General features: G+C 39.7%; 1 protein-coding gene across 1 annotated transcript; it reads left to right on the top strand.

The window, feature by feature from the left end:
* The first annotated feature begins 761 nt into the window (after positions 1-761).
* Positions 762-10,829, top strand: LOC134845761 (low-density lipoprotein receptor-related protein 2-like). The gene is made up of 16 exons (XM_063862824.1): positions 762-1,056; positions 1,434-1,600; positions 2,215-2,358; positions 2,685-2,915; positions 3,301-3,477; positions 4,162-4,346; positions 4,662-4,831; positions 5,198-5,314; positions 5,720-5,834; positions 6,894-7,043; positions 7,299-7,458; positions 8,294-8,403; positions 8,654-8,828; positions 9,143-9,376; positions 9,910-10,115; positions 10,489-10,829. The coding sequence occupies exons 1-16, from the start codon at positions 792-794 to the stop codon at positions 10,622-10,624; spliced, it is 2,742 nt and encodes a 913-aa protein (XP_063718894.1). The 5' UTR covers positions 762-791; the 3' UTR covers positions 10,625-10,829.
* Positions 10,830-12,732: the final 1,903 nt, after the last annotated feature.

The following is a 12,732-nucleotide window of genomic DNA, read 5'->3' as shown; positions in this document are numbered from 1 at the left end:
ACCCGATTCTGATTGGTTAATTGGTTGTTTGTCCACCTATTGACGAATATGAATACGCGGTTGTCTACATACTGCTGCGTAACCTTCCTTGTCGCGATTCTGATTGGTTAACTTAGTATTTGTCTGCTCACTGACAAGTATGAATACGCGGTTGTCTACATACTGCTACGTAACCACATCATACGAAACCTTTTCAGAAAAATTTCCCGAATATGAGCTATAAAAGAAACGGGCTAATTAATGCTCATAATTGATTCCTTTATTTATCGAAATTGGAAAAATGCTTTCGACTAATATAGAAGCGAGATGTTTGACCAGAATCTGATTTCTTTTGATCGGACTACATTTAGAAAACATCTTTGAACACTTTTAACATTTGCGACGATATTCAATTCTTTTCTCGCTTCAAATATACAATCAAATTTTTACGCGCACTTGCAACAATTGTTTTGAATTTTAAAATGCAAGCTGCAAGCGGTACGTTTTCACCTGGTTATCTGCTAAAATTTAATGTTTTAGAATACTTTGATTGGAGAGCAGCAATCAAAATACTTGAAAAAAGCAATCGACCTAATTTGGATCAATTTTGCGTGCAAAAGCAAGCAAGTCAGACCAAATATGTGTTTGAAGGTTGTCTGAAAAATCAAAATTGCATGCAAAACTGTCAAAATGGTGAAGTTGCTCTTTTTAATTAATTTTAACCGTCCGAACTTTTGCAGTTCTCTCTGTGAAACAAATCATTTTTTGCACCAACGCAAATTTGCCATTAGATTTCCGACTGCGCGCAAAACATGTTGACCAATTTGCAGCAGTTTTTCGTGGTTTTTCTGCTCACCGTCGCGGAAGTTTCATCTGAAATGTCACCGGGAGGACATCGCGAACATCTGAAAAAAGCGACCAAGTTAGCCTACGAGAGAGCTTCCCAGCGGGTGAAGGGGAAGAAGTTTGTGGTCCCATCAGATGCGAATGGAGCGACAGAAGTTTCTACTTTGAACGGAGTGGAAAGACTACACTATTATGAGAACTACAACAACCGCGTTTCTCTCAAACGAAATGGTATGAGTACTTCTCCCTTTTTATTCAATCAGAGTGTGGATGTGACCACCTGCCGCAAAGCTGGAGAGATTTTTTGAAAGATAATTGAACTTGGTTCACCTCAAGTTTGACTCCAGGTATTATAATCATCTCCAGTGAGGTGGAGGCCGGTTTGAATATGGAACTCAGTCTAATTGGTTTCTAGGGAACGTAGGGGCTTCTTGGATAGGTGAGGGGAGGGATTTCAACTCTTTTGAGGGGGGAAGGGCCACTTGATATCAACCCCTGAGGAAAAATAGCATTAAATTTTTCAATTAATTTATGAATAAATCCATACACAGACTGACTACATTGGATAATATTGGTTATGACCTTGGGTTTGTGATTTGTGTTCACAGGTGGGTGGGGTGCTGGTGGCGGGGGGCGTGGCCACAATTGTGGGAGTAACCAGTTCCCCTGTGCCAATGGGGACTGTATCCCCATGCAGTGGAGGTGTGACCTCTCCACCCAGTGTCCAGATGGCTCAGACGAGGTCAACTGCGACTGCACTATCGATGAGTTCAAGGTCAAATTTAATATATAAAAGTAACCTAAATTTACAAATTAACCTAGGAATTTATAGATTTTATGGAAGGTTTTTCTGCCTGTGCTTTCTTCTAGAGAATCGGGATATTTTAAGCACATGGAGCCTATGAAAGTTGTCGCTGAAATCCGTAAAATTTGTGCAGAATTCCAGAAAACTTCGTGTATGCCTAAATCATAAATGTGATGATAAAACACGAAAAATCAAAAAGTGCTAAATTTGGATTTTGGAAGCAAGCAATAATGTAGATTCAATGGTCAATGCAGGTTTTAGAGACATATTAGCAGGCGTGTTTGTTCTGGTTTCCATCGGCAAACGTTTTTTTCCAGCCAAATGCAGCGAAATCTACTAAACTTGACTGGTTTCTGCAGTTAATCATAAATCTTAAGCAAATGACTTTTTTCTTTGCTATTACTAATGCTTGCATTTTTGGAAGAGCATAATTGTTCCATTTTTTTGAGTTATTTTTAGCAAGTCCGAAGCCTTAACCGTGGTAAAAGCGACCCGAACCCCCTTCTCTTTCAGAATCATTTGTCAGAAGAGATGTGTTCTGATTATCTTAAATTCAGCTGTGCAGTGGGATGTGTTGTGTTTAGTGTGCGAATGGGAAGTGTATCCTGTCGATCAGTCTGTGTGACAATGCCAATGACTGTGGGGACATGTCGGATGAGATCAGCTGCTACAAGTGTCCCAATGGACAGTACACCTGTGGCAATGGACGATGTATAGACGAGACTCATGTGAGTAAAGATCAATAGTGTAAATATAAAGAAGTTAAAGGCTTTGAAAGTAGTCCCGGGTTGATCAAAATTTTTGGGTTCAAAACTCGCAAAGCCATTGTCTGTAGAACAATTGTTAGACAGCTCAAAATTCCTTCTCGTCTTAAATATTTATCAGATGCGGACCTAGAAAATTTGTGAACAACTTGAAAATCAACTGTTACGACGCAAGAGTTTTTTGCTATTGACGCAAGTAAAAATAGCCGTTGAGTTTAAATCCGAGATCTGAACATAACGAAGCTATTAAGTGTCGCGTCGTTGAAAGTACAGTTTTTTGTGTTAAACAGAAGTGTGACCACAACAACGACTGTTACGACTGGAGTGACGAGCTGTTCTGTGACGCGTGTGGGTACAACCAGTACCAGTGTCCAGTCACAGACAACTGCATCCCCTCCGAATGGCTGTGTGACGGCAAAGTGGACTGTCAGGGGGGAGGCATCTTCAACGACGAGACTGGCTGTGTCTGCGCCCGGGAGAAGTTCGCATGTGCCAACGAGAACTGCATCCGATTCGAACGGGTTCGAAAATTCTGTAGACAAACTCTTTTCGGATGGTAATGCACCCGTTAGTTAAGAGCAAAGCAACTTAATCCAACTGTACACCACCCATAATCTTTTTTAATTTCAAAATTCGGAATACCAACGAAGACCCTACTAAGGGCTTCGGAAGCACTAGTTGTAAAGAGTTCTTAACTGTTCATACCTTAAATTCGAACGATTAATTTATTCATCTACGCTGTTATCCGCTGCTAAGTCTTATCAGATGGGCTTCGTTTCGTATAGTTTTTGCTAGATTCGATTTTGGTGGTTCGTAGTTCTTTCTGTTGTGTAGATGTGGTCTAAATAGGTATTTTGTTTAAATTAACGTCTCAAAGTCAGTAAAAGCAACGTCATCAGTGTACAGGTGTGTGACGGGGACAACCACTGTGGGGACGACAGCGACGAGACATTCTGCTGGTGCGGCCCCCACCACTTCACATGCACCAATGGCAGATGCATCCCCAAGGCACTGGAGTGCAACAGCAGAAACGACTGCGGCGACTTCTCAGACGAGATGCGATGCTTCTGCGAAGACAGTGAAGTATGTTGTTGCACTGCAGATAGTGTGTTACTTGGAGTCGAATTGCAGAAATTATGACAAGATTATACGGTTGCATCTTATGCACAAATCATATTTTTATTTCATATTACGCCGTTTTATTTTGCGCTCAGTGGTGACAAGATGGTAACAATTTTTTAGTTCATTCGCATTGGCTTTGATGAATGTAGCTGTCTTTCAAAAACAACCAAAACTGAGTCTCAATTTTTTCAAATTCTCAAGAAAGCGCCACAAACTAATTTTTCTTTGATAAAATATATTTTTAAAGCTTGAAGACTGATTTGCCTATGTAAGGGTGCACTGAAAATCGAACTTTTTAAATGCCGATCGCATTACGACTGAAACTGCTTCAAATTGATATATCCCTCCAACCCATCCCAATGATTAATTGTAGCACCCTAAAGTGGAAACGTGTCATTGTAGGATAGGTCAGAATGTCATGTTTTGCAATATGACATCAGATATCATTTTTTAAAATCAATAGCTTGGAAAGGATTTAGATTTAAATATTTTATTACTCAATTACTCAATACTATTATTTTATTACTCAATACTACTTAAATATAATCAATAACTATTGAGTTGACTAATGAGCTACATTATGAATGACGGGACTCAGTTATTCATATGTTGTCTTCCATATGTGACTTGTGTTGGTGGTTTCAGTTCCAGTGCACTAACGGGGCCTGTGTGGACTGGAGCAGCCGGTGTGACCGGGTGAACGACTGCGGGGACTTCTCTGACGAGGTGGACTGCTCCTGCTCCTTCGGCAAGTGGAGGTGTGAGGACTTGAGTGGCTGTGTCCTCAATGCCAAAATATGTGATGGACAGCCAGACTGCGCAGATGGCAGGTAGGAGGAGCACTCCAAAGAATCATCGTCCTTTTTTAGTTTTTGAAGAAATTTTGGCCATTACTGAACTGCACATATGCATTGGTGGTATCAATCGAACGAAGTTTTTTGAATTAAAATGTATGCTGTTTTTCAAAATAAAAGAATAAAAATTGCTATCGCGCCTCGAAGAAAACCGACTTATTTTGGCATGAACGTTCTCGGGCTCTACTCATTAAACAGGGAAAAGATAAATTCAATTCTAATCTTATTAGATTAAAGTTGGAACTTTTTTTGCTTCATAATTAAAAAAAACAACGCATGGTTTTTTATTAGTGATGAATTCCGCTGTTCGTGTTCGATCCACAAATTCACCTGCACCAATGGCTTCTGCATCCCCGAGTCACAGCAGTGCAACGGGTACGATGACTGCGGAGACAGATCGGACGAGCTCATGTGTTTCTGTGACGCAGACCAGTTCCAGTGCACCAACGGGGATTGCATTGGTGAGTCAGCGGACAATTCTCTAGAAATGCTCACTCGCGACTTGATCAGTTATCTAAAAAAAGCGAAAAGTCAACCGTTTTGAGTTTTTGATCGCCCAACCCCTCGCCCTCCCTTGAAAGACCAGTTTCACAACTTAGAGTGCTGTTTTTTTTTTAATTAAGACAAGGAGTGATATATTTGGTGCGTTGAAATTTTTGTTTCATTGAAAATATCAAAATCTATTTGTGACTCAAAAGTTGTAATGAAATCTAACTCAGCTCCACGTAAAGTCTTTGTGTTCATATTCGTACAGTCATGGTTGCATGATTTAAATACTACAGTACAAATACCTCCTTTAAGTATGACGTGAGTGTGATTGCTTTAAGGGAAGTACTTGACATGCAACAACTACCCAGACTGTGGGGACTCCTCGGACGAGGCCAACTGTGGCTGCCAATCGGGGGTGGAGTTCACTTGTGACAATGGAGGATGTATCCCATTGGGTGTGTACCTGTACTTCTTGCTCCTATAATATCTGATGATGAAGACTGTACTTGAAGTTAATTAAACTGTGCTAGAATGCAGACGTCGTCATAGAATTGTATTGAATCTTCCAGGTCTTTATAGGTCAAAAAACCGATTTTCCGTTATTTTCCAAAAATTAGCCCCTTATTTGCTATCAATTTTCTGCGCCATGCGTATAAAAGTAGGCCTAACTGCCCTCACCTCAAAATTACAATGTTTTAGCGCCTAAGGTGGCCATTAAAAAACCTAAGGGCTCAATCAGTCAAAAATTGTGAATTAGTACCCAAGTAGGGACCATTTGGATTGCGAGGTGGTCGAATACCCCATGAGGGGAGCGTACACTTTTCCTAATCCCTCCCCTCTGTGTGTGTGTGAAACCTTAGGTGACTTGTGTGATGGCAAGAGTCAGTGTGGGGACGGGAGTGATGAGGCCATCTGTGGCTGTACTGTGCACGAGTACGAGTGCCTCAACGGGCAGTGTGCGCCACACTATGCCAGGTATTGTAATTGAGATATAACAAGTCCATTTCACCTACCTGGTTAAATCTTTTGCCATGTATTATTATTAGGTTATAAGTCCAATTTAGTTCTTGATGAAGAGCCTTTAAACCCAAGAGTGAAAATTTGGAAGTCATTTAACAACAATTAAACGCTTCTTGTTGAACGGTGTTATCCGTTGATCAGCTTCTTTAACGCATGAGTTCATTCGTCTTTATTTTGATTCTAAAGTCACTATTTTCACATCTCCATTGATTTATGAAATTCAACACCAAAAGGAAAGTCAACAGAACAAGAGTAGTTATCTTATCATATTAAAGGCACTTAACATAGTGGTAAAGCGAGGTAAAACGTTCACTTCGAGACCTACAGATCGTGTAATCGATTCCCTGCCAAGGCAATGAGAGTGTGTGAGGACCAGCTCTCACTTAACCTCTTGCTTCAGGTCTACCATAGACTGCACAACTTCGGTGGTACCACGTGAAAATTCTAGACGCAAAAAAACGTCCTCGAGTCGCATAAGAAGAGCATCGCTCCCCAAGATAACTCAGTCTTGAATGTGTCCCGGGTTGAGTTGAGAAAAAATTATCGCTAATTCAGAGATGGCAGCGGTTACCATCTTTGGTTCAGTCTATGATCAGGGTCACTTTATTCATGATCAGGGTTAAATCATCGCAGAATTAGCGCTTAATTTTTAGGTCTGATTCAGACATAAGTCATCCGTGAATCAGGGATGGATTTTCACTGCAATAACTCTGAAAACCTACGATTTAGGGATAACTCATTCCTGGAAAATTCCTGGCTAGCCATGCTAACTTTTGAGTATAATTCAGTCAAATTGAGGAAAAATATCAAGCATATCACAACAGAAGCAGCAACGAGGATATCCAGGTGAAAATATGTACGACGTTTCTGGATGCTAGAAGTTCTTTAATCCAGAAATAAGAGAAACATACTTTTAAGACAGGCTGAATAGCTTTTCATAGATCCTCTGCAAATCGCAGAAACCACAATTAGTTAATTGTTCTCCTAGAATTTCTATCATCTTTCTATTCACAGATGTAATGGTGCGCGAGAATGTGCCGATGGATCTGACGAGTTCAGCTGTGGCAATTCAGGAGGAGGTGGGGGAGGGGGAGCTAGTGGGTCGTGCTACTCGTGGGAGTGGCAGTGTTCGAATGGGAGACAGTGCATCCAGTCTACACAGAGGCATGTTCACACATCCTTCACATATTTAAATTTGTGGCGTTGTTTGAATCATTTTCATTCAAGCATTGATGTACACATAATTTCTCAGAAGTGCACATGTAGTAATATAATATTACACAAAGAAGAAGTTCAGAAATTTTAGTGTAATAATAACTTGTTTTCAGGCAGAAAAATTACCAAACGACATCAAAACAATGTCGTTATTTTTAACAATATTTTTAACACAATTTCAGTTGGTGGTTTTGTGTTGTCCAGGTGCAACGGAGGTCGCGACTGTCTGGATGGGTCGGATGAGGCTGGGTGTGGAGGGGTGAATCCGGGGGGAGTGGTGAACTACAAGTGCACCCAGCTGGAGTTTGGATGTGAGAGTGAACTCAAGTGCATTCCCCTGTCCAGACGATGCGACGGATATGACGTAAGACCTCATTAGCCTCGGTCGTGTCAACATTTTCTTTTTCGGATCTACTTAACAATTGCCCTCCCTTTGGTACCTACTTAAGAATTGCCACCCATATTAATAAAAGCTGTCAATTAGCACTGAGCTTTCTATTGAGAATTAGAGTTTTGCTGCATTCTGATTGGTCAAAAATGCGTTATATTAATCTACTTAACAATTGCACACCCCCTTTCTTAAAAGGGGGGGATAATTGTTAAGTAGATCCTCTTTTTCTTTTCGGACCGACTTATGTTTCCTGGTTGCAGTAAAATTGACCGGGTTAACCTCTATAGACCGAAAATGCTGATCATGCAATTCTATTAAATAAATCTATGAAAAAATGCTGGTCATACAAATTTCGTACATTTTGCTAAAATGGCGTCATCGAATTTCCAAATAACGTTTTTCTTATTTCGGCATGAAAATCGGTGTCATGAATAAAAAAATATAACCGAAACAATTCTAATCATACAATTTCATACGTGCAACATGCGACAAAAAGTTTCATGAAATCTTTTCCGTGTTACTTAACATTTGCAGTGTTTCGTCACGAATATCGATTTAATGCGACAACTCATATATACCGAAAAAATTTCGTATTTGCGGTAGTTTTGCCTCTATCAAAACACTAAGAACATCCTTAAAATATATATACCTTTGGAAGGACCACGATCAAGAATCAAAGTTCTAAATAAATTTTAAAGATCAAAGTTCTAAATTATTTCCCATTTCACTATTTTAGAACCTGAAACACTCCTAGCTGAAAAACAACTGTTTCCTATATTTTGTTTTTCTAATTTTAACACAATGACAGGATTGTCTTCTGGGCGAAGATGAGAGCTCTAGACTGTGTGTGGGAAATCTGGCAGTGCCCCCCTTTGCCCAGACCAGACAGTGTAGCCAGTACGAAGTCAGATGCAGCAGGCAAGTTACGAGTGAACTAATGGAGATATTTTCAAGAACAGACGAGAGCAGAATAGAATCTCTTAAATTAATCCACTTATAATTAGCCCAAACTTAGCACGCTGCACAGAAACTTAGCATGCTGCGCAGAATCTTGGCAGCTCAAACTCCATGCGATATATCTGTTCATTTATCGAGTTTTGAATTCAATCCATCAACAAACAACTTTCGAAAGTTATAAATGGAGGGTTCAAGTTTTCTGTAACTTTAGGTGGCAGTGTGTGTACAATTCTAAGAAGTGTGACGGAGTAGCAGACTGTTCGAATGGCAGAGACGAGGAGAACTGCTTCCCCAACAACAATAACAACCAAGGGGGAGGAGGGGTGATGTGCTATGCTCCCAACCACTCTTGTGACAGCAGCACTAACTGTGTCCCGGAAAGGAAGGTACGTAAAGATGTCTTTTTGAAAAAAGAAATTTTGAATGGTTTTTACATCGAAGATTTTTGCTTCTCTTTGATACAAAAAAAGTTCTGAGTAAAAACCAAAAATGTACGCTATAAACAAAACCTCACAAAAATTATGGATTTTAGTTAAATCAATTGTTTTAAAATCTGTTAAAAAATGTTGACTTTGTTCGATTTGAAAAAGCACTTTTTGGAATGTAATATTGTAATACGCTTAAGAAGTGCTAATGTAAAGTTTTTTTTGAGACGCAAGATCGTTTTTTAAAAATCAATCATCGCGTTTTTGTGGTGCAGAAGTGCAATGGCTTCTTTGACTGTGCCGACCACTCTGACGAGCACAACTGTGGCTCCTCGGCCAACCTCTGTGCCCGCAACCAGTTCCACTGCTACCTCACATCCCCCTCGTCCACTGTGGGAGGGTGGGGAAATATGGGGACAAGCAGCGGGGCCTCAAACAGGGAGTGTGTGCCCAGCTCTTACCAGTGTGATGGGTGGTCTGACTGTCCTGGCGGCGAAGATGAACAAAATGTGCGTCAATTTGAAATCATACTCGATATTGCCTCGAATTTTTAGAAGCTGCATGTTGTAACTGAGATCTTCATAGTTTTTGTTTGTTATTTGTTAAGTAAGCTTCACTTTTAAATGTGGTCTTCGATATCAGATTTTTGAAAAATTGATGCACACCACTTTTTACACAGAAATCGATGAAAGCAACCGAGCCTCAAAATTTTCGAATAACTAGTTCCTCCTTAAAAAATAAATATGCAGTGCCAACATTTTTTATAGAGCATCAAGTTTCTCGCGTTCTTCAAGTCGATGAAAAAAGTTTTTCATGAACCCTAATTCAGCTCCGCTTTAAATTAAATGAGCCTATTCTTGTTCCTCTTAAGTTGAACAATGAGTGTACCGAGTTCAAATTTTAATTGACTATAATCGATTTGTTTTCCTTTTGTGGACACTGACAAGGAAACTTCATAATCAGTTATAATCGATTTTTATTCATGGAACTCCAATGCGGGCAAGTATCGAACTTCTGTAAGGTTCCGTGTCCTTTTATCTAGTGTGACGATGACTCCCTGTTCCCCATCCCTGATCCCCCCTCGGACCACGGGGCCACCGCCTGCTACTTCCGCTGCTGGGACGGTAGGTGCATGCCCAAGAGCAGCAGATGCAACCGACTGAGGGAGTGTGCGGAGGGGGAGGACGAGAGGAACTGCCAATCATACCACAATCCACAGTACACCAGTTGTCAGTCGGGCCAGCATAGGTAAATTGGCACTGTCACTCTTCGTTTGAACGCCCAGGGTTACAGAAAAAAATATGATTTTGATCATTTTGCAATTCAGAATTTCTTGCAGATCTTCAAGCTTAACGTACGTCGTGCTGCCAAATAGAGTAATGAAAAGTTGCGAAAATTTTTTAAATGCACGATTGTTATTTTTGAAAGAGTTTCACTCTTTGAGCAATAAAAAAATACGGAAACACTTTTGCCAAGACTGAACTTTTTTTTCAATTATTGTTCTTTTATTCACCTTTAAGTCGCTTGTGAGCTTCTCTAAACAGCGGCTGTCGATGTTCAAAACAGAACTACTTAAATTTAATGTTCCAACTGTATGTTTTTTTTTGTGTGTGTATTTCAGGTGTGAGGATGGAAACTGCATCGATGAGTCACTCATGTGCAACCGGAGGAAAGACTGTTGTGTGAGGGAGCCATGCAGCGACTACAGTGACGAGACAGACGCCAGGTGTGACGCTGTATTCGGAATCGGAGGATGACTCACGTCAAGTAAACAATTACCAAAAATCGAGAACGACAAATGAATATCAGCAGAAAATCAACGTCGGGGAGAAACAGATAGGAACAGAAACTGCAGGAACCTTAGCTGAACTGCAGGAACCGTAGCTGAAGTTCTATAATTATTATGTCATATAAGGTCAATTGAGGTTGAATTCGTGAATAAATTTGAATTTACATAAATTATGATAAAAAATATATAATTTCTAATGGTCACCACTTGCTTTTATCGGCTGACAGACAATAGCGTATGGACCGTAAGAGGGGTTATCAAGGTGTCATTGAACGTTGAAGGATGCTTTAATTGTTGTCAGACAAGTTTTTGACGCCAATTCTAGAAACGTTTATATCAAGAACAACTTCATGACAGAGCTACGAAATAGTTTATTTAGTATGGAAAATGTCGATATACATCATTTTAAACAATCGTACTGAAAATCATAACACAGAATGCCACACAAGGACACTACAATCTTTGATTGATCGCTGAAAATGAAAAATTTGAATTGAAACTAACAATTATTGTGAACGTTTTTTTGAAACTGTTTCGTCCTTTTGAAAAAGCATTAATAACACTGCAAGTGTAAACATCTATATACAATTGTAATTGTAATAAAGACAGCGGTGGATTTGTGACTTTCATTTAGGGGCGTTATTTCAAAAAAAATCGTAAACTTTGTCCGACTAAATTGATGGTTCACTATAAAATTAGTATTTAATCGCGGCGAAATCGCAGCGAAATTTATCAGACAGCCGAAAAAGGATATCTGAACTTAATAAGGGGAAAATTTTTTGGGGCGGCAGGTGGTCAGAACCCTGCGGCGGTGGAGGGCAGTGTCCGCGACCCTAAATCCACTTATGAATTAAAACAAAAAAAATGAAAAAATTTGTAACTATTTTTGTAACCCGAGCTCAAATCGAGAGATTTAATAAATCGACTTTTTTTAAAGTTACAACGAAATAGAAGAGCTGCAGATTGTGAGTGGGAAAGTTCTGATAGGTATCAAAAAGAGGACTGAAAAATTCTGCACGTAATCAAAGAGCAGTTTAACCTAATACTGTTATCGTATCAAATTGAACTTTTTATAAATTTCCGGTCGCCTTTTTGCTTGCTGTTTGCTTAAGTTTTTCGCTATTGTTACGGGTAATAAAAATTAGTTTCAAGTTGCTTCAATAGTATATCTTAAACAGCTGCGGTTAAACTCAACAGAATACTACTAAAAGCCTAGAGTTCACACGGTGTTTCATTTTGCGATTAGAGTGTGGGATAATTTATTCTTCGCGACATTACCAGCGCGCGATTTGCTCACTCAATTTGACATCTGCCATTTTGATGGAACGTTTCTAGTGGCAGCAGACGTTTTCTAAGTTTAAACATCAGAATGGATGCTCAAAATTACACTCAACCACTTTGTGTCCTCCCTCATGCGCAAGAAAAATCAAGACAAGGCTGAGGACACTACCGGATCATGATAGAAGTGTTAATATGTTTTTTTTGGAACTAGTACAGACAACATGGTGCAACGCATAAAAAATGTGTTTTAGGAAATCAGACTGTCAGAGGAAATCTATAAAAAGAGAAAATTTTTTGAAGACACTTATAATGATGCCGGTCAAAGATGCAGACCCACATAAAAAATTACCTTGCTTCATGAAAACACAGAAAGGCAGCTTCAAAAATTTCCCATCCCGCTTCAAGCTCATTGCACATTTTAAAGACACAAAAATCCAAAAACGCGACCGAGAATATCGATATAAAAAAATCATTACGATATGAAAACGAGAAAACAAAACTGATGCAAGGGAATACTATGCGGCACCGTGCCATGGTACGACACCAGCACAAACGCTAAATGTAACACCTATTTGTGTCTTGCGCAAGAACATTAATTTCCACTCCAGTTCACCAGGAAGTTTCAGCCAATCACAAAACAACAATCAATGTTATAAATGCGGAAACCAATTGTCGCCAAATTATGATGACAACAATGACGAACCGGACCGGACAGGGAAAAACAACAAGAACAACAAGAAGATAAAATTGACCGAGTGGCTTTTGCAGAATACACGTCAGCCAAGGGTTGGGAAA

This window comes from Symsagittifera roscoffensis, chromosome 5 (assembly GCF_963678635.1).
Source record: "Symsagittifera roscoffensis chromosome 5, txSymRosc1.1, whole genome shotgun sequence".
Taxonomy (NCBI): Eukaryota; Metazoa; Xenacoelomorpha; order Acoela; family Convolutidae; genus Symsagittifera; species Symsagittifera roscoffensis.
Note: the sequence above shows the minus strand (reverse complement) of the source record. Positions and strands in the feature narration are given on the sequence as shown.